This window comes from Amphiprion ocellaris, chromosome 12, assembly GCF_022539595.1.
Source record: "Amphiprion ocellaris isolate individual 3 ecotype Okinawa chromosome 12, ASM2253959v1, whole genome shotgun sequence".
NCBI classification, from domain to species: Eukaryota; Metazoa; Chordata; class Actinopteri; family Pomacentridae; genus Amphiprion; species Amphiprion ocellaris.
This window is the reverse complement of record NC_072777.1, coordinates 35,137,360-35,159,854: the sequence shown is the minus strand read 5'-3', so window position 1 is coordinate 35,159,854 and position 22,495 is coordinate 35,137,360. Positions and strand designations below refer to the sequence as shown.

The window sequence follows — 22,495 nt, the reverse complement described above, 5'->3', positions numbered from 1 at the left end:
AATGATTCAACCCCCCTGACGTTTTTGACATTCTGGCAAAATGAGCAACATTACAACTGCAGGCAACTAAATCGTATAAGAGATGAACAGTTAGTTTACTGAAATATAATCCCAAAGCAAAAATCAAGATTTAATTCAGAATCCATCCAAACTTCCAACTTTTTTTTACAAAAAACAGATTGCATTCAGCTCCTGTGAGGCTGTATCTTCAGCTATGAGGCTGTATCTTCAGCTATGAGGCTGTATCTTCAGCTCCTGTGAGGCTGTATCTTCAGCTATGAGGCTGTATCTTCAGCTCCTATGAGGCTGTATCTTCAGCTATGAGGCTGTATCTTCAGCTCCTATGAGGCTGTATCTTCAGCTCCTATGAGGCTGTATCTTCAGCTATGAGGCTGTATCTTCAGCTCCTATGAGGCTGTATCTTCAGCTCCTATGAGGCTGTATCTTCAGCTATGAGGCTGTATCTTCAGCTCCTATGAGGCTGTATCTTCAGCTCCTATGAGGCTGTATCTTCAGCTATGAGGCTGTATCTTCAGCTCCTGTGAGGCTGTATCTTCAGCTATGAGGCTGTATCTTCAGCTCCTATGAGGCTGTATCTTCAGCTATGAGGCTGTATCTTCAGCTCCTATGAGGCTGTATCTTCAGCTCCTATGAGGCTGTATCTTCAGCTATGAGGCTGTATCTTCAGCTCCTATGAGGCTGTATCTTCAGCTATGAGGCTATATCTTCAGCTCCTATGAGGCTGTATCTTCAGCTCCTATGAGGCTGTATCTTCAGCTATGAGGCTGTATCTTCAGCTATGAGGCTGTATCTTCAGCTCCTATGAGGCTGTATCTTCAGCTCCTATGAGGCTGTATCTTCAGCTATGAGGCTGTATCTTCAGCTCCTGTGAGGCTGTATCTTCAGCTCCTGTGAGGCTGTATCTTCAGCTATGAGGCTGTATCTTCAGCTATGAGGCTGTATCTTCAGCTATGAGGCTGTATATTCAGCTCCTATGAGGCTGTATCTTCAGCTCCTATGAGGCTGTATCTTCAGCTCCTGTGAGGCTGTATCTTCAGCTCCTGTGAGGCTGTATCTTCAGCTCCTGTGAGGCTGTATCTTCAGCTCCTATGAGGCTGTATCTTCAGCTCCTGTGAGGCTGTATCTTCAGCTCCTGTGAGGCTGTATCTTCAGCTATGAGGCTGTATCTTCAGCTATGAGGCTGTATCTTCAGCTCCTGTGAGGCTGTATCTTCAGCTATGAGGCTGTATCTTCAGCTATGAGGCTGTATCTTCAGCTCCTGTGAGGCTGTATCTTCAGCTATGAGGCTGTATCTTCAGCTCCTATGAGGCTGTATCTTCAGCTATGAGGCTGTATCTTCAGGTCCTATGAGGCTGTATCTTCAGCTCCTATGAGGCTGTATCTTCAGCTATGAGGCTGTATCTTCAGCTCCTATGAGGCTGTATCTTCAGCTATGAGGCTGTATCTTCAGCTCCTATGAGGCTGTATCTTCAGCTATGAGGCTATATCTTCAGGTCCTATGAGGCTGTATCTTCAGCTCCTATGAGGCTATATCTTCAGCTCCTATGAGGCTGTATCTTCAGCTCCTATGAGGCTGTATCTTCAGCAGCCTTTAGCTCCAATGGCCTGCTGTAGACGGAGGTATCATCTCTGACAAGCTTCTGGCAGCTCCTTGGGAATTTTAGCCCCTTCATCGTGGGCGATGGTCTCCAGCTCAGTGATGTTCTCAGGTCTACGTGCTGCAACAGCTTTCTTCAGATCCACCACAGATTCTCCATTGAGTTTAAGTCTGGAGATTGTGATGGCTAGTCAAGAACCTTCCAGGCGTTCTTCTCTATCCAGCCTTTGTTGGTTCTGATGTGTGTTTGGGGTCGTTGTCTTGCCGGAACGTCCAATTACACCCAAGCTTCAACTTCTTCACGGACTGAGTGACATTCTTGTCCAGAATATCCTGGTACTTCCTGAATCCATGGTTCCTTCAATATGTTGGAGATTCCCGGTTCCATTAGAAGCAGAACACCCCCACAGCATTCCAGATCCACCACCATGCTCCATAGTAGGCAGGATGTTCTTCTCCTTGTAGGCCTTGTTCTTCCTCCCAGACATTCCTCTGATCCATAGCACCAAAGAGCTCTAGTTTGGTCTCATCAGTCCATAGAACCGTCTCCCAGAACTTCTGTGGCTCTGATAGGTTGGTTCTAGCAGACTGGAGACCATTTTTCTTGTAGTGTGTCTTCAGAAGCAGTGTCTGTCTAGAGGATCTGGCATTAAGCCCTTTAACACGGAGTGTACGACGTCAGGAAGGTTGAATAATTTTGCATGCAATTGTGTATGGTCAGATTTACACTGTTGATGGTGGTGAAAAAGGTGAAGACCCAGCAAGAGCTTTCAGAGTGCAGATCTTGTTCTTACTAAGATCTGCAGATGTTTCCAAGCCCTTCGGTGGTCAGTTTTTCAGCCCTAAAAGTGGTTCTACAGGGGCGGTTCCTGGAAAGTGATTGAATACTTTAGACTGGGTCTTTTTCTCAAGCACTGCATCTTTTTTTACCCTCAATATATAAATCACGAGCTCATACAATTAGATAATCAAATGAATATGTATTCCACTGAATTTTAAGCTGTTATCTTGTTCCCGAGTTTTGAGTTTTAGAATATAAAAGCAGACATTTCCCATGAACTGGTACAGAAAAGGCACAAATTAATGCATACAAATTCATGACAAGGCAGAAAACAAAGTATTTGACACCTAGTAAGCGTCCCCACCAATATTTCAATAAAGTATTTGCATTCATGCAGGCTTTTCCCATTGGTGACCTAAATTATTTATTTACTTTGTTTGCTAACAGGTCAACAGGACTTGCAATAAGTCAAGCTGAGGATTTCTCAGAGCCCCCTCTGCTAGATTCCAAGGAAAAATACTGTTACTCAAAGGCTGATTGTGAATTTAAACACACCACTGCAGTCATTTAGACAAACATTTGCTTTGTACTCACAATCTGATAACAGTTGCTTGGTTGGTATAAATCATATGATGATGCACAAACTCTGCACTCTGATGTCAAATAGTTATTGGGAAGAACCAAAGATTTGAGCTTTTCAGAGGTTTTAAGTTCGCATCAACATGGGGATCAAGGTGAGATAACAGACCTTGAGTTCACTGACCCAGAAATATTGATCAGCTGCGTTTTGACTGAGAATACCTTTCCATAGAATGTAAAAATACCGCATACACTCTGAAATAGGGTTCACTCATAGTGCAAGGTCAGCGATTTCTGAATGATTTCTTTGAGCAAGTGATGATACAAATACATTTAGACACATTTTTCGAACAGTCCATTATCTATGCTCTGGTCGTGCTGGACTGAGTGGGTTGTGTTGCATCAGGGAAGATAACCAGACAGCCAGATATCTCTCAGCACAGGACGGGGGAGACGTGTCGGTTAATGTTTGACCAAACTGTCAGCTGACTCTCAGAGGTTCTGTATAAAACGGGGGGATTTCTGACAAACTGCCTGCAGCAAAGAGGACATTAAAGGTAAGCACATCGTGACTTTACTGATATATGCTTGGCAACGTGATTAATCTTTTATCTTTTGGTAAAAAATAGAGTTTGAAGTGAAGCTCAGATGACAAAGTTTTTAAGAATTTAGATGATGAAAAGGAATCATATTATCAGAGTTTCCTGACATTAGGTTAGTGGTATTAATTATTAAATGGCCTGCTGTGGTGGGGTCTATCTGACTGTATTTTCCTTGCACAGGTTCTAAAGATGCAGAGTATCTTTGCAATCTGTGCAGTCGTAGCGCTGCTGCTGGCTGCAGTCTGGGCGGACCACCACGAGCACCATGATCACAACCAGCACCACCACCACGATCACAGTTCTGACCACAGCCATGACGGCATGATGAGCTGCCACAAGCTGTCCCCTCCGAACGCTGACTTTGCCTTTGCCCTCTACAAAAATCTAAATGCCAAGCCTGAGGCTGGAAAGAACATCTTTTACTCACCACTGGGCATCTCCACCGCCCTGTCCATGCTGTCTACAGGGGCTGGTGGTGACACCCACAGCCAGCTGTTCTCCACTTTGGGCTATGGCACCTTAAACCAGAGTCAGGTCAATGAAGCCTTCCAGCATCTTTTCCACATGCTTGACCACAGCCAGGAGAACCAGAAGCTGGATGTTGGTAATGCTGTCGCAGTGCGTACTGGTTTCGAGCCTCAGCAGCAGTACCTGGACGACATCAAGCAGTACTACTCCGGGGACATCTTCAGAGTTGACTTTACAAAACCTGAAGAAGCTGCAGCCTTCATCAACAGAAACATTGCAGGAAAAACTCAGGACAAGATAAAAGACATTGTGAAGGACTTGGACCCTGCAATGGCCATGGTGCTGATCAACTACGTCTACTTCAGAGGTAGGACTTGTGAACATGAGGAGAAAGACACATATCAAACCGTTAAGAACAGCGTTCACAAAGAGCTTTGACCGTTAAAACATGCAAACAGACAATCAGACAAGATGTAGGAGACAAGTCAGAGCAGTCAATTAAAAATAAATAGTAAAAATGACAATAAATTAAATGAATAATTAGCTAGATTAGCACACAAATCAAACAAGGGAACTCGGCAGTTTAAAAATTAAAGAACAAGACTGAAGGTTAAAATTAAAAGTCAAAAAATACAGAATTAAAGAATTAGAGAGACGACATCACTCCAAAGATCCAGGCAGCTAAAAACCAAATAAAACCAGGACACAATAAAGAATAAAACCCTAAAGCTAAGTAAAGCTAAAAGTATACCTCACATAAAATCACATCTGTAAAAGTGGGTTTTAAGAAGTGATTTAAAAGAAGTTACAGATAAGCACACTAAGACATGCACATTTTATTGTCTTATTTAAGGTGTTGAGGGATGGAGATCGCCATGAACAGCTTGAGAGACTAAAAACGGAGACATTTTCAAATGACATGGTAAAATCATGGTAACCATTTTCAGCATTTGTCATCTTCCCCCTCTGCTGTCTTGTACAGGACAGTGGGAGAAACCCTTCGACGGTAACCGCACACACAAGGCAGACTTCCATGTGGACGAGAACACCAAAGTCGAGGTGGACATGATGAAGAGGACGGGACGCTACGACTTCTACCAGGATGCTGACAACCACACTACCGTCATCCTGCTGCCGTACAAAGGAAACACCTCCATGATGATCGTTCTGCCCGATGAAGGCAAGATGAAGGAGGTGGAGGGACACATCAGCAGGGAACGCATCCATCACTGGCACGACTCGCTCTTCAGGAAGTAAGACAAGAATGTGACTTTGTTGTGCGTCCTCAGGCTCATGTTGTAAAGTGTGTCACGGATGCATTAATAATGTGCGTGGGGAATGCCTTGGCATGTGTTTGACGCTCAGAGTATCCCAAATTATAACAGCTCATGTTGCGTGAACAAATCATCTCTGTACTGCAGTGAATCTGACACTTGTGATGTTCTTTGTTCTGCAGTAGTGTGGATCTTCACATGCCGAAATTTTCCATCTCTGCTGATGCCTCCCTGGATAGCACACTTAAACAAATGGGAATAACAGACGCATTTGGAGACGACGCTGATTTTTCTGGCATATCTGAAGAGGTCAAGCTAAAGGTGTCAAAGGTAATGTTCGCATCAACCCAAAGCTTTAAACCAGGGGTGTCCAACATGAGGCCCGTGGGCCAAAAGCGGTCCTCCAGAGGGTCCAATCCGGCCCTCAAAGTGTAAAGATTCCAGAGAAGACATTAACTGCAGATTGTAAATTAGTAAAACTATAAATTTAGAATAATTTCTAAACCATGACAAGTTGTTTGGATCATAAAGTAAAATACTAGATTGTTCATTGTTCTTTTGTCATTTTGTGTCTCATGTTTGTAATATGTTGTCCTAACTTTTGTTGTTTGTCTGATGTTTTTGTCTGTTCTATTTTTGTTGTTGTTTCGTTTCTCGCTTTTGTCTTTTTTTGGTCTAATTTTTGTCATTTGTCCATTTTTTTGTTAGTTTGTAACTTTTTTGTCTAATTTTTTGTCTCTTGTTCTGTTTCGTGTCCTTTGTGTCACGTTTTTGTCGTTTTGTTTCTCATTTTTTTTCATTTTTGGTTTCATTTGTGTCATTTTTTGTCTCGCTTTTGTCGTTTGTCCATTTTTTGTCGCTTTGTAACTTTTTTGTCTAATTTTTTGTCTTGTTTCGAGTCGTTTGTCTCATTTTTGTTATTCTGTGTCTCGTTTTAGTCATTTTATGTCTCATTTTTCTAATATTTTGTCTTGTTTTGCTGTTTTTTGTCTATTTTTGTCTGACTTTTGTCGTGTTGATCATAAAGTAAAATCCTATATCATTCTGTTCCAGATAGCTGTGACTAAATGTTGTGTTCAGGATTTTGTCGTTACTCACATTTGTGTCATTTTGTATGTAGTTTTTCTAATATTTTGTCTTGTTTTTGTCCTTTTTGTCTGACTTCTGTCATGTTGATCATAAAGTAAAATCCTCTATGGTTCAGTTCCAGGTAGCTGTGACTAAATGTTGTGTTCCTTTGTAGACACTCTGTGATCTGGAAGTTGTAATGTGGAAATGATGAACTGAGGCTGAATGCTGCTGAAATTGATTTTATTTTTCTAAAGAAATTTCAGGTTGTTCATAATGTTTTATAAAAAGATAATTCCTTAAATGTGAACATTTTCAGAATGTACCATTTTGCACTAAAACAAAGGAACCATTGGGAGTTGTGGTTATTTATAGGTTATTATGCTGTGGTTTTACTGGTCCGGTCCACTGGAGATCAGACTGGACTGAATGTGGAACCTGGACTGAAATGAGTTTGACGCCTCTGCTTTAAAGTCATATTCCTATTTCACAAATACATGCAGTAGATGTTGCAAAGACCATCTATCCTGCAGCATCTACAGCTTTCAAGATGTCAGACTGACTGTTGTGTCCCGGTTCCTCTTCAGGTGTCCCATCAGGCTGTGCTCAGTGTGGATGAAACGGGAACCGAAGCTGCAGCTGCCACCACTATCGAGATCATGCCCATGAGCATGCCTGAAACCATGAAACTCAACAGGCCCTTCATGCTCTTCATCCTGGAGCACTCGACCAGGAGCATCCTCTTCATGGGCAAAATCAACAACCCCGCAGCCGTGTAGAGACGCCCAGAGAACTCGTGTTACGTTTACGCTCTGCAGTAGGTCTTTGTAGCTTCAGGACAAAGGTGACGTTAGGACCACCGGGGGAATGATGAACAAGACAACAGATATATCATCAAGTGACAGCATCTCGGTTTACACATGTCTAAATACATCATTCTAGATTGTATCTGACTGACTGTTTTATATGATGCAGTTAATGAAGAAACATGAACATTAGAAAGACAACCTGTTATTGTACTGTTTCTGTTTCAACGTGGTTCAACATGAAGTGAAATAAAGACTTGTCTTGAACTGGTATTTTTTATGTTTCTGTCTACTTTAGTGCACATTTCTCTTGAGTACAACATTTTAATACCAACTAGTGCTGAATTACTGAGAAAAAGGCAACAACTGCTACATTAAAAGGGAATTATCTCTTTGAAGAGATGTTGCAGATTTTATAAAAAATTTGATGTGATAAGTTCTGACATATGACCAGAAAATGAATGAACTGACTGACTGCTTTGGGTCACGCAGCTCAACCTGCAGCTAATCAAACACTAAATGATGATAAAGAAACAGTGCTCTTCTATGAACTTGACAAACTAAAGACTGAAGGAATGAGTGGAGAGACACAACAGATGCAGGTGTAACACCCATCCCATGTAGCTAATGTATTAACACTCTCGTTAATGTGGTGGTGGTACTACAGGTGGGGTCCTGGGTCCTAATTTACTACCTAATAAATAAACCTAGGTAAACAGGAGATACAACAGAAAAATTATCCTAGAACTTTGATGCAGCACAGAACGCTTCAGGACGTCCTCCCTACCTGAGGCCGTTAGACTGTACAATTCCTCCCCCTTCTGCAGAAAGGATGCATAATGAACAAACTTTTCTATGTGCGATATAACCGGACTCTTTCCTAGGAGATTCAAGTGCCACACACCTGTTTACTTCAGTTCATTTTCTGTTGATCCTTCTAGTTTTTAGTACTAGTATACAGCCACTTTACACACTTAAGACACTTTACACACTGTGACACTTCACACAAACACTTTTAGAAGTAGAGTAAAAGATTAGCCTCTGCTTTCTACTACATCGCAAGTTTGTGCAATGCAGGGTTAAAGTTTTCACATTATTCTGGTCTAAGTTTTAGATGAGGACTGACTTCTAAACAACCTGTGATGATAAAGTCACTGAACAGCTTAGGTTACTTGTTACGAGGCATTTTGCTTCTCTTTCAGTTGTTTCATGTTTCTTTGTTGTCACTTTGCATCTGTGGACGTTTTGTGTCTCTTTCTGCATCTATTTGTTGTAGTTTTGTGTTTCTTTGTGCTCATTTTACATCTCTGATTCTTGTTGCCTCATTATTTTACCTCTCATAGTAAATGTTTTGTGTCTTTGTATTAATTTTCTGTCTACTTGTGGTTGTCTTAAATCATTCTGTAGTCAAAAAACATCTGTGGACATTTCGTAGTAGTCTCTAGCAGTAGTAGTAGTCTGTGTACCTTTATTGTAGCATTATGACTGTTCTCTGTAAACTCTGGCCTTGTTAATGATTGTTTACTTTTTTGTTTTAAAGTGTTTTTATTGTTTCTTTGGTTTGTTTCTCTTTGTGGATGTTTGTCTCTCCATAGCAGTCTTCTGTCACCTTGGAGTTGTCATTAATCTTTTTGTTGTTGTTTTGTGACTCTTTATAGCTGCTTTGTGTCTCATTGTAGCCTTTTTTGCGGCTCTTTGTGGTCATTTTGCCTGTTGTAGTTGTTATATTGTGACTGATTGTAGTTGTTTTGCAACTCTTTGTAATAATTTAGTCTCTCATTGTTGTTGTTTGGTCCCTGCATATTTTGGCAATTGGATTTTCCGTTCTGAAACGGGTATTGAAAAACAAGAAATGAGTGGTTATTTGATTTTCGTTTTAAAATACAAAAATTAAAATTGAAATACAAAGCGTTTTTCCTTTTCATGATTAAATAGGGATATACGAAATTTTTAAAATGCTTTGATCTTCATTTTATATTTAGAATAACAAAAAAGTAAAATCAGTAAGAGACAGAAATGAAAAAAGCTCCGTTTTTTCATTTTCTGAGACCGGAAGTGGTCATCAGCAAGTGTGGAGCCAAACAGAGTACGGTGCATAGACTGGATATAATTTTTTTTCATTAGTTTTCATGGTCAAAATGAGAGATCAGGTGGCCGATCTTAAAATAAATCAATATTAAATTTTTATAGAGCGTTAAAGTTTTGCGAAGCCAGGGGGCGGGACTACTTGATTGACAGTCTGGTCTGGAATGATTGACAGGTCCTATGGAGGAGGCAGCAGAGACTCTGCTCTCCTCGTTTGGATTAATTCTGATATAATAACTGTTGGTTTATTTATCGGTGCAGCAGCAGAACATTTTCCACAGACAGTTTTCCTGCCTGTTGGCTTGTTTTAACCAGTTTTCTGCCTTCGGCTGATTCTACTAGCAGACACTGAAAGGACTCTGATATTTCGGTAAGTAAATGTTTATTTTCGTATCGGTGCCGCTTTTAATGCACTTTATATGCAGCTTTAGTGTCAGATATAATGTGTGCCATGCAGTCCAGATGTTGTTGGAGTTTATTTCTCTGTGTGGTGACCAGAGAAGAGAGTTAGCATCCGGTAAATATTAGTTTTAATGTTAGCGATGCTAACCGAGCTAGCTGCTCAGTCGTAAACTGATTAAAGCTAACGTAGCATTAAGCTAACGTAGCATTAAGCTAACGATGTTTTTGTTGAGTTTCATGTAAACAGCTGAAGTGTGTTGTATCAGTGTAATGTAGCGCATTTAGCTGATAAAACTGTCAGTGGAGATGCATATTCACATTAATATAACGTTTAGAAAACCTAAATGTGTTTAAAACGGTGAGGTTAAGGTTCTGTGTTGTCAGTAGTTCTGAAAATCTGCTGAGTCTCAACTGGAGAAAACTACGGTGGCCGAGGGGTGCAAACGCAGCACAAAAACGGAACGCCCTGCAAGAGACAAAAACACCCACAAAAAATAAATGCTACAAGATAGAAAACACCTGCAAAAGAGAAATGCTACAGGTGACATAACACCTACCAAAATGAAACGCACTTCACAACAGAAACGGACTGCAAACAGAAACACACAAAAGATAAATGCTTCAAGAGACAAGACACCTGCAAAAAAAACCCAAAAAAGAATAGAAATATTTATTCGTTGTTTTTGGGTTGTGAATTAAAAAAACATTATGGGGCCTCTCCATTTCTCTTGACATTTTTTGCTAACACCTAAAAACAAAAGTAGTAGAACAACAAAGAAATGTTCCTATACTTAAGCACATTTAGCAAGTTTAGAAAAATCATTCAATATTTGTTTTAATGTTTTCAGTTTTCTGGGACCATGGTATAGGCGGATTAAACAGTTGGAGCCACTAGGGAGCTGTAGGGCCCTCTGTGGAGTAACACCACTCCGTGGAGTGACACCTCTCTGCTGCACCTTGTAGTGTTCCCAGTCCACAGCTTGTCCTGGTGTTCCTGATCCGCAGCTTGTCCTGGTGTTCCTGATCCACAGCTTGTCCTGGTGTTCCTGATCCGCAGCTTGTCCTGGTGTTCCTGATCCGCAGCTTGTCCTGGTGTTCCTGATCCGCAGCTTGTCCTGGTTTTCCCACTCCAACTTGTGGCTTAGAGTGGTCTAATGCACGGCTAGAAGTTGTTTAAATCTTACTGAAATTGGAGAGACAACTTGAAAAGGTATACTTTTCTCTTTCCTAAGTTTTTACATGTGGCCCTCAGATGCTGCTGTGAAAATACTTGTGTAGGTTTTGCTGATTTACACAGCTGATTTTAGTGGGCTTGGGGTTGTGAGAAGTGAATTTGTAGTGTTAACGTTACTGTAACAAACATTAATTTCTGGGACACACCAGGTATTTAATAAGGTACCTGGATGACTCACACATGGGACATGGCAGCCTAGAAGAGAAGCATTGATAATTGTGGACTGCTTCAAAAACACATAAAGTGATTAAATTAAATGAATGTAAACTAAAATGAATGCAACACACACACCTGGTGTGTCCTATAATGTTAGTTACAGTACTCACAGTCTCAACCCCACTAAAATCAGCTATGTAAATCAACTATACCTACACAAGTATTTTCACAGCAACATCTGAGAGACACGTAAAAACATAGGAAAGAGAAAAGTATACCTTTTCTAGTAGTCTCTCCTTCCAACTTCAACTTTGTTATTCACTCGTTATCTGTTTCTGGTGTTGAAACTCAACTCTGCCATCTAGTGACCTGGAGCACTTCCGTTGTGGAATCCCCTCCATTGTGTTATTCTATTTGTGGCGCGTTTCTGATTTGCAGTGCATTTCTGTTGTGAAGTATGTTTCTGTTTGCCGTACGTTCTTGTTTGCAGTCCGTTTCTGTTGTGAAGTGGGTTTTATTTTGGTAGGTGTTATGTCTCCTGCAGCATTTCTCTTTTGTAGGTGTTTTCTATCTTGCAGCATTTATTTTTTGTGGGTGTTTTTGTCTCTTGCAGGACGTTCCGTTTTTGTGCTGCGTTTGCACCCCTCAGCCACCGTAGAAAACAGTAAATCTACACTCTAATGGTTAACGTTGTTTAATGATTGATTCACATGTTGTAGTACGTATTCCTGCAGTGCAGATTGGAAACAAACTCCCAGAATATGACCAAAGTAATGATGAACACTACAGTTATTACATTTAAATTACAGTACAGATAAGTTGGATAATAAAATCCTTTCCTCTAAACCTAAAGTGACTACAGGCCTTTCTGTCTTTCAGTGCTTGGAAAACTATATGAAGTAGGAAATCTTTCCAGGGTCACTTTAAAATGAACCTCTGCTGTTGATGCTGATACTGTGACGTCTGTCTTCATCTCAGGTGTCTCATGTTCACTGTGAGGATCTTCTGAGTGAAGCCAGCAGAAGGAAAACCTCATCTGGATGTGAAGAAGGAGACTGAATGGACGACATCCTCAGTGAACCACTTCCTGTTTAGCTTCCACTTACAGAAGGTCAGACCAACTCTTTCAGCTGTTTATTATTTTCTATTCTTAGTATTCAGGGATTCCATTTATCACATTTAACTTTGTCTCTGCTGTTGGAGCAGAAATACAATCTAAAAAGTCCATGTTATTTATAGCAGATATGCAGCATTAAAACATCAACACATTCAGAGCTTCATTATTTCCTTTATTGCACATTTAAAAACTACATTTTTTAACTATTGTGAACTGTAAAGATGTGTAAACACATGAAATAAATGGATGAAACAATGTGTTGCTGACAGTGAAATGTAAAATCTGAATAGTAACAAGACAAGTTGTATTCTGAAGAGAGGAGCTGAATCTGCAGCATTATTGTTATTACTGGAAGGATGAGGAGGACATCAGTGCTGCTCTTCCTCACAGTGATGAAGGAGAAAAGACTCTTCAGACAACCACAGCTGGATGTTCATGTTGTCTGGAGCTCTCAGTCCATCAGACTAGATGTTCCCAATGATCCAGACCAAGGCTGGAAGGAAAAGACACTAACAGTGAGGAAACGATCCACAAGGTTCTTTCATTCTAACTGATGGAACATTAAATATCAGAGAGAACACAGCAGGATATGAATGGAACATAATACAGTGTTGTATTTTGTCCTATTTTTTAATCTTCTGGAAATGTTTGTTTTCCTGGTTGAGGCTAAAGACCATTTTACTGCCTTAGATGGACAATAAAGTTTATTCTATTTTATTCTAATGTATCATTAGCATTAGCATGAGCTCCACAGTTATCTCACCATACACTGCTGGAGAGAAAAAAACTGAAGCAAGCTAGTTACAAAAATGACTTGACAGATGTTGACAATGAAATGACAGAGTTTATCTTCACTTTTGGAGGCTAATGTTGTGAGCAGCAGCAGGTAAACAGCAGAAGCCGTAAATGTGGGCGGGACAGTCAGTCTCAACAAACGCTGCTCTCCGGCTCTCATTCTGACCAATCACTACTCTCCGACTCCCAGCCAGTCTGACCAATCGCTGCTCTCCGGCTCTCAGTCCGACACATACATAGATATTCATATCTCTGGTAGCTGCAGCTCCCAGTGAACAGGAGGATTTTATTAGAGGAAGCCAGACACAGAGAAACATTAGAGCTTACACTGAAACGGAGCTACAGCTCTGTGTCTTGTAGAAGATTTATTTTCAAAGCTACATGTGTGACGGTAATAATCCGTGCCAGAGCAGACCTCATTAGCACTTCCGCTAGTTCGGCTAACCTTTCCGGTCACTCCAGGGACGCTGCTGTCGGTAATGTAGCCAGAATATGGATTCATTTTTCCTTTGGGCTTGACAAAGACGAGAACAAAAGTATTCAGAGCAAGTGGAGCAGCTAGCTAACGCTTATTACAGTTTGATTTACATTTTCAATATCACATTTTTGAAATCACGTAATTTTTCCGTTAAACAAATCACTGCTTTTATTTTGGAAGAGATACCTGGAAACGTTGTTTATCCGTAATTCCGCTAACTTGACTGAATGTGGGCTGCAGTTCCCGTTATTTAAACATCAATATGATGCATAAATGCAGATGGACTTCATATATTTCACTATGCAGACATTTTTATTGATGTCCAGTATATTTTATAGACATAAACATATTTGATAGAAATATTAGAAATGGATTTCTGTTTCCTCATAATAATTTAGTTAATGCAATTAAATGTTCATCAGTGATTCATCTTTAGTGTGAAACTTTTACTTTGCAGCTATATTTTTTAAAAATGTAGGTCATTTTAAGGTAAGATATTAAAGGATGGTTTTCTTTGGTAAATGAATTTAAGGTTTAATTGACTGAAATCTTTTAGTCAGTGTTGTTTCTTTCAATTTGAAATATCTGGATTTAATTAATACAGCTCAGTCAGTTACATTTTATGTTATTAAGAATTCTTATTCTGTTTAACACTAGATGATGTATCAGTACATTGAGTATTTCAGAGCCAGTTTTTTCTTTTCAATTATCTGTATTTAAAATGTTATTATTTAAATATAATTGCAATGACACAGCAGCAACATAAGAAACGACCAAATATACAAAGGAAGTGCAGCTATTTTAACATTTAAAAATGATCTATCAGTTAGAACATGGTTAAAGTGCAGCTAAAGTTAACTTAACAAAACTACGGATAAGCAACGTTTCCTTTTACTTCCAGAAAAATAAAAGCCTCATATTTGCTGTTTATTAAAGAATCACTAAAAGCAGCACTTCCACCAAGTTTGTTTTAGTTTGTTGGTATTTATCAGAGCAGCAGCACATTTTCCACAGACAGTTTTACTGTCCGTTGTCTTGTTTTAATCAGTTTTCAGTTCAGTAATTCAGTCCTTCGACTGATTGGACCAACAGACACTGAAGGACTCCGACAGCTGGTCGGTAATAAATGATAATTTACTGATTGGTGCCGGTTTTAATGAACTTTATGTTCAACTTCAGAGTCAGATATAATGTGAGCAGTGAACCCCAGGAGCTGGTGGAGTTCATTTGTGTGTGTTGACCAGAGAAGAGAGTTAGCATCCAGTGAATATTAGCTTTAATGGGAATTAGCGATGCTAACCGAGCTAGCTGAGCAGTCCTGATTAGCAGCTAAATGTAGCATCAAGCTAACGATGTTTCTGTTGTTTCCTGTCAGCAGCTGAAGTGTGTTGTGTTCCTGTAATGTGGCTCATTAAGTTCATAAAACTGTGGCTGGTTGACGTTAATCTAACGTTCAGGAAACTTAAATGTGATTAAAACAGTAACGTTAATGTTCTAGTTGTCAGTAATCAGCTTTAATTTGACACTAAAACAGACTCTGATAGTTTTAAATGACATCAGTTTCATGAATTTGTTGAAAATTGTCTCATTTGTTGTTGTGATGTTGCTGCTGATTCATTAAAACCAGATGATCCGTGTTGAAGACACGTTTAGTTCTAGTATCAGAAGTACAAGCAGGAAAATGGAAGTTTAGTTCTGCTACGTCAAAGATTTCAGGAATAAAATAACTAAATGAGTCTTTATGCCTCAAACTTTATTTTACAATAATGAAATAATGAAATAATAACAAGGGCTGCACAGTGGCGTAGTGGTTAGCACTTTCACCTTGCAGCAAGAAGGTCCCTGGTTCGCGTCCCGGCTTTCCCGGGATCTTTCTGCATGGAGTTTGCACGTTCTCCCTGTGCATGCGTGGGTTTTCTCCGGGTACTCCGGCTTCCTCCCACAGTCCAAAAATATGGTGAGGTTCATTGATTATTCTAAATTGCCCGTAGGTGTGAATGTGAGAGTGCTTGTTTGTCTATATATGTAGCCCTGCGACAGACTGGCGATCTGTCCAGGGTGTCCCCTGCCTTCACCTGAGTCAGCTGGGATAGGCTCCAGCCCCCCCATGACCCTAGTGAGGATTAAGCGGTGTATAGATAATGGATGGATGGATGGATGAAATAATAACAGAGAGTGAAGTTTCTGTTTCACCCACAGCGTGCTTTAGGGCAGCTGGGTTGGACTTGATGTTTGAAATACTGACCGACAGCTCAGATTTAACTGTCTGTAGTTCCGTTTTGATGGATGTTAAACTTTCAGTCAAAGCCACCAGGAGCTGGGTCTTTAAAATAACCGCCGTCTCGTTACAGAGTGAAAGTAGCAGTTCCTCCTGAAGGTCAGAGATGGCAGCATCTGAGGGCCTCTTCAAAAGAAGACGTAGTTGATGAAGGCGTTCTGGAGCAGGACCAGAAAGACCACGACCAAGCAGCCTTGAGATCTTGGGCAGCGTCTCCCTCAGGTGGGTGTCAACGGTGTTCACAGTCAGGTCTGTGGTAATCCTGTCAAAAAACAAAACAGAAACAAATCTAGATTATAAATCAACATGTAACCAAAGCACTCTGTGTATAACGCCATAGTATAGGATGTAGTTCAGAAAATGTCAAAGTATAGTATACTTTTCAAGAATAACATAGTATGGCCTGTAGTTCATAGTACAGCATGTTGGCAAGAAAAAAAACCCATAGATTATTATGTGGTTCAAAAAGCGCAAAATGATGGGATGTTGCCTAAAATTGTCATGTATGATATGTGGTTCAAAAAATGTCATAGTGCAGTATATTGTCAAAATAGTATGTAATTCAAGAAAACATCAGAGTATAATGTCATCTAAAAAATGCCATAGAATAATAATTTCATTGCACAAGTAAAAGTATAGTAACTTTTAAAACTGTTCAAATTCTTATATGTTGCTAAAAAAAAACCAAAAACGTCATAGTAATATGTCAGTTAAAAAAGCCTATAGTATAGCATGTTGCTCTAAAAACGTCATAGTTTAGCCTTTGGTCCACAAAACGTTGTTGTGTCCCGGCTGTCTGAAGTAGGTAAGGAGCAACACAAAAACAGTCCAAACCCTGGTTTCCAGAGGGTTAGACGAGTATTTATTTGAAAGAGTAAGTTTACAACAACACAACATGTGAGGGGGTTAAAAGCAAATAGGTGTTAGTAAAATAAAAATAAATAAACAGAACTAAAAGTGAACTTCATGTTGACATTGATGGGCATTCCAACCAGGAACAAAGTAAAAGATAATCAATACGAAAAAAAACTCTTCCTGTTCATCTCTTAAAACCCAAAAACACACTGCAGTAGCACCCTAAACTAAAACTACCAATGGGTTTCCTGTTTTCCTTTCTGAACAATTCAAAGGTCCCTCTCTATCTCCCCACACATCCACCAACCACTGGAACACATCTCCAAAGTTCTGCTGGACCAGCTCAGCTTCCCCTCAGAAGAAGTGCTGCCACCTGCCAGATGAAGGAGCCTTTTGAGAGGCAGCTGGCATCGTGATTGGACTGTACTTTGGTCTGTTCCAATCCAGCTTCAGCTCCAGAGACGGCAGGCGGGACGAGTCAACGGAGGCCTGGTGGACGAAGGCATGCAGCTGAGTACAATCCAGAAAACAACAGAGGAGGAGTGCAGCAGCCCAGAGCCAGAACAACCAGAGTAGCATCGTATGTCTCTTAGAAAACATCATAGTAGAGCCTTTGGTATGAAAAAACGCCATCATATATATCGTATATTGTACAAATAACAAGTCAAAGCAAAGAGACATACATTGTAGAATTGTAGTAATTGTGGGCTGACTGATTTACTGATTATCAGTATTTTATTTTTTACTGATTTACGGTAATAAATACATTTAAAAATGGTGCTACTTTGGCTCTGAACCTTTATCTACTTGTGGTCGCTCTGTCTTCTGGAGTGATTTGATTGGTTATACGTCACGAATAAAACTCCTTTAACTTAACATCTGTAAACAAAACAAAAACGTATCAACAAAGTTTTCTGTTAGAGTTTGTGTTCTTCAAAGTTTAACTCCAAGATTTTAAATACTTTCATTTACTGCAAATGAATATCTACTCCAAATGTCTCACTAATAATCATTATCAGCCTTAAAAACCCACAAAACACCCCTCTATACTCTACCACACTTAGTACAGTCCGGTTCCCCCTTCTATAAATCTGCTTGGAATCTTCCACTTCCTGTTTGTCAAAGTGGCCTTCTACCTGGACAGGTTTTGTTGGAGCTCATGCAACAAACATTTTGGGTAACTGCACTTTAATATGGATGGATGACACTGAATTAGAGTCTGTTTTAATGAGACTGAGTTAAGATGTGTAGCTCTGTCATTAAATAGGAAATTATTTCCAGAATTCACAGAGAAAAGTCTGAAATGTTTGCTAAGTTAGCGTCCCACATGTTCTTTGGCTCAGCTAAAGCTAACTCTCTCCAACTTCTGGATCTCTTGAGTTGCTTGTTGTTAAATTATCTTGTTAGAGGTGCTGAAGCTCAGAAAGTCTGAGATGTTTGTTCAGAATAAGCTCATTCTCAAGTCTTATCTGAACTCTTTTGTTTGAACTTTCCCTAAACTTAGGAGTTAATGACAGAGCAGCACATCCAGACTCAGTCTCATTTATGTAGAGATTAAACTTCAGTGTCATTCATTGATGTTAAAGTGCAGTTTTTCAAATGTTTGTTGCACATGCTCCAGACCAAACCAGTCCAGGTGGAAGACGATGTGAAGAGAAAGCTCCAGAGGATGAATATCACACATTTACGTTGGAAATAAATGTCCTTTAATTAGACATTGTCATGCAAAAGTTGGATTTCCCTTTAATGATGTTCAAATCTTTGTTGAGTGTTTTGTTGATGCTGGTTTCTAACTGTTTTCTGACACTCGGCCCCAAAGATTAAAACCTTCTATGGCTCACAAGCTGCAACAGTTCACACATTATCAACTATCTTTCTGACTAAACTAAGATAAAAAGTGAAAAACTGCCTGATTCCTGCATCATGAATGTAAATCTTTTTGGTTTTTATGACAGAAAACTGAATATATTTGGGTTTGACATTTTATAAACCAAAACAAGAAATGAATTACTGGAGAAAACAATCAACAGATTAATGGACAAAGAAAATGTGTTTTCCAACATATATGGCTGAATTACTCCAACATTACAAGATACATACAATTTAAATTCTATTTTATTCATATAACGCCAATTACAGGTCAAATTGTCTCAGGATGCTTTATTTTTATATTTTTTGTCATATTTAAAATATGACAAAGTAAGAAATTTAAACCTCTTGACTAATCCAATTTATTATTTAGTTTTTAAGAGACTAATGGACAATTAAAATAAGTTTCTCCACTAAAACTAATAAACATGAGGTCAAATAGAAGGAAGAGTTTTAAATACTGCAGTCCCACGACGACAAGAATAAAGTCTGTCAACAAAAACAAAATCTGCTGGTGGATTCCATTAAAGTCCTAATAAATGATAATAAAGTGTGATACTAAAGGTTTGTGGTGCTAAAAATGTCCAAGTAAAGATATGAAGTTGAACATCTGGATTGAGGTTGATAAAAGTTGACCTCCCTTCATTTCTCTGGAGCGACTCCATGGATTTTATGGATGGTGGTTAAAGACCTGCTCTTCTAGTGGTCTTCCTTCTAGTCGCTGTAAAAAGTCAGTCCATCCTGGCCGACTTCAACACCTCTTCATGACAACTTGTTCTGCCTCCGACCTGGCGGAAACTCCAGAAACTGGGGAAAACCCGTGGAGACTCGAAGAACTCGTGGAGACTCGAAGAACTCGTCGGGCGGGTGAAGGTGTGGTGGGTGGTGGGGGGAGGCGGGGGAGTAGAGGGGGGAGGCCGCCACCCACCTCCACACCTACTCTCCGCCCTGACTCCACCCAGACTCCGCCTTGGCTCCGCCCATGTGGTCACTTCAGGAACTACGATGCCAAAGGGACGACGAATTTATTTCTTTGTATCTGATCTGTAGCTCAGTGAGTTAAGGATTTGCCTATGGAGCTGCAGGTCGCTGGTTCAAGACCAGACACTGCTTAAACTTTTGAAAATCCTGACAAAGACAAAGAAAGAAAAAGGCCGGTGGTGGGACTCGAACCTGCGACCTACCACTTGGTAGTCCGTCTTCTTATCCCCTGAGCTATTCGCTCAGATACAAATTCTTCCTTTTTTTGCGTATTTGTCATCTATTTTTTGTCGTTTTCGTTTTTTTTTTTTTTTTTTAACTCGAGTCTCGACTCGGCCTTTTTTCTCAGGAGGTTGGACTTCAGCCTTTGTGCTGGAGGGTGGAACCCTCAGTTCCAATACTTTCCAAAGCCTCCACACCTCCCGAGTCCTCAGGACCTGAGCTTTCACACAGTCTGAGGGCTGAAATTTTCTAAGTCCCACAGTAGTTCTCTGTTAGTTTGAACCTTCAGACAGTCTGAGGACTGAAAACCTTAAAGTTCTTGAGTAGTTCTCTGTTAGTTTGAACCTTCAGACAGTCTGAGGGCTGAAATCTTCTAAGTTCCTGAGTAGTTCTCTGTTAGTTTGAACCTTTAGACAGTCTGAGGTCTGAAATCGTAAAAGTTTCACAGTACTTCTCTGTTAGTTTGAACTTTCTGGTTAACAGAAGCCTTAAAACTTGTGACCATGAGTCTTGATTTCACATTTAGATCATCCATCTGAGTTCTTCTCAGACCTTCACCTGTGGGTTTTTTAGAAATCCTCAACAAACTTTGATTCTCTTCACTGAACAGTAAAGTTTGTGGAGATCAGAAGGTAACATTAGTTTGATCGATGCCTTCAACTACTAGTAGACTTTATCTGGAAAGCAGTTTTCTGAAACGAGTTCTTTGTAAATCTGTCCACAATCAAACCAAGAACATAGAAAGAGGAAATGTTTGAAGAAACAACTCGATGTTTTCATTTCAGACTAGAAAACGCTTCAAGACTTTTATCTGTTTTTGCTCTTTTTGATTGTTTTATTGTCTCTTCTGTTTAATTTGATCTTCTAAAGTTTAACTGGTGTCTTTTCAAATGTTTTGTCTTAAGTTTGATTCTTCTTAAATGTTTAGTTTTGCTCTTTTCTCACCTTTTATTCTTTTCTAATGTCTGACTTGATTTAGAAATATTTTGTCTTTTTAATGTTTAATTGTTGTTTTTTCAAATGTTTTATCGGCTTGTTTGAAAAATGTCCTTTTCTTTCCCAATGTTTAATTTTTCGATTAAATCTTTCAGGTTTTTCTTTTTAAATGTTTTACCACCTTTTAATGTTTAGTTTTCTTTTTAAATGATTCATTGTATTTTCTGTTTAATTCCTATTTGAAGTTTTATTGTCTTTAAGATGTAATTTTCTAATTAAACATTAAATTTTTTAATTAAATGTTTTGTCTTTTTAAAGGTTCAATAATCAAATTTAATGTTTTGCATTTTTTAAAAAGTTTAATATGATTCTTGTTTAAAAAGTATTTTTTAAATGTGTAATTATGTAAAATATTTTCTGTAATATTTAATAATGTTATTTTAAAAATTTTGTTTAATTTCATACGTTTTGTATCATGTTTAATTAGCTCATTCAATATTTTGTCAGTTTAATAAAATTAAACATTAAATACAATTAAATGATATTAAACTGACAAAATATTGAATTAGATAATTAAACACGATGCAAAACATGCAAGTATGAAATTAAACAAAATTTTTAAAATAACATTAAATATTACAGAGAAAATATTTTACATAATTACACATTTAAAAAATACTTTCTAAACAAATTTTTAAAAAAGTTTTATTGTATTACATTTTTTTCCTATTTATTGTAGTTTATTTCTTTCATCTTCCTTTTCTGTCAAGATTTTAATCCCAACCTTAAAAATGAAATAAACCCTTAAATCACAATGAAAATACTTCTGTTGTCACAATCATGAGTTAGTCAATTATTCAGTTTATCAATTCAGCTTTATTTGTTTAGCACCTTTCACACAGATGACAAAACTAAACAAGCAAAGAGAAAAAACTATGCTAAAACTATGATTAAAACTCAAAAACATTTTTTAAAAAAAGATTTAACATGGTAATGAAATGTGTTGTGTTCAGGGGATGGAGGGAGTTTATTGAAGTCTTCTTGGGCTCACATGGGAAATCATTTAAAATATAAACTTGATATTCAGTCTAAGAAAACTGCAGAGCGACAGAAGAACCAACAATATCTCCTGTTTTCTCCTTTAATGAGTCGACTCTTCTTGTGCTTTCAGACCAAAGAACTACAGACTCTTCACAACCTGCTCAAACTCTTGATACAGGACCTCACCACACGGGTCAAGAAGGTTTCTGTCTCATTTCTACTCTGAAGCTCACCTTCTCCTGCTCAAACTGCTGACAAATGTTTCTGCTGCTCTAAAGTCTGGTCTCCAGAACTTCCTAAAAACTCTCAGAGTCTCTTCTGCTGCAGGTTGCTTTGTAGAACTGTTCCAGAAAACCTCACTAAACCACATGGAGGGGCCTCAAGATAGTCGTCCAAATGAAACCATACAAAAACCAAACTAGCACAACCCAAACGCTAAAGTCTCCTGCAGCCTACCAGAGAACCTCTGAGAACAGAGAATCAGGACAGGAACTCTTACCTTCTGGACAACCAACGCTGGTTCACAAACAAGAATACAGAATGTGTCTGACCAAAAACCTCTAAAGACTCACTACAGCCAAGATAAAGACACAACTCAGCTGCAGCAAATCCACTAATCACTGCACACATTAACACCATGTGCTAACTGTGGCTAAAGAACCACATTTACCAAGACAACTATTCAGTACAAAGCCCTAAAACACACCAAGAAACACATTAAAGATGATTTTACTGCTGGAAGCTGCAAGCCAACGCCTAAAGAACAAACGAAAGCAACAGAACCGAACCCGGTTCACTGGTGAAGAGAAACAGAGGAAATGTTTGTCTGCAGCTAAACAAAGCAGGAAGA

General features: G+C 39.1%; 1 protein-coding gene and 1 long non-coding RNA gene across 2 annotated transcripts; both read left to right on the top strand.

Annotated features, from left to right (window-relative positions):
• Positions 1-3,388: 3,388 nt before the first annotated feature.
• Positions 3,389-7,469, top strand: LOC111563596 (alpha-1-antitrypsin homolog). Its single transcript, XM_023262726.3, has 5 exons — positions 3,389-3,535; positions 3,761-4,415; positions 5,031-5,301; positions 5,505-5,652; positions 6,978-7,469. The coding sequence occupies exons 2-5, from the start codon at positions 3,770-3,772 to the stop codon at positions 7,167-7,169; spliced, it is 1,257 nt and encodes a 418-aa protein (XP_023118494.1). The 5' UTR covers positions 3,389-3,535; positions 3,761-3,769; the 3' UTR covers positions 7,170-7,469.
• A 5,749-nt stretch (positions 7,470-13,218) lies between these two features.
• On the top strand, positions 13,219-17,374 carry LOC129350159 (uncharacterized). Its single transcript, XR_008603454.1, has 3 exons — positions 13,219-13,461; positions 15,815-15,963; positions 16,872-17,374. It is a non-coding gene; the product is annotated as an uncharacterized LOC129350159 (long non-coding RNA).
• The last annotated feature ends 5,121 nt before the right edge of the window (positions 17,375-22,495 follow it).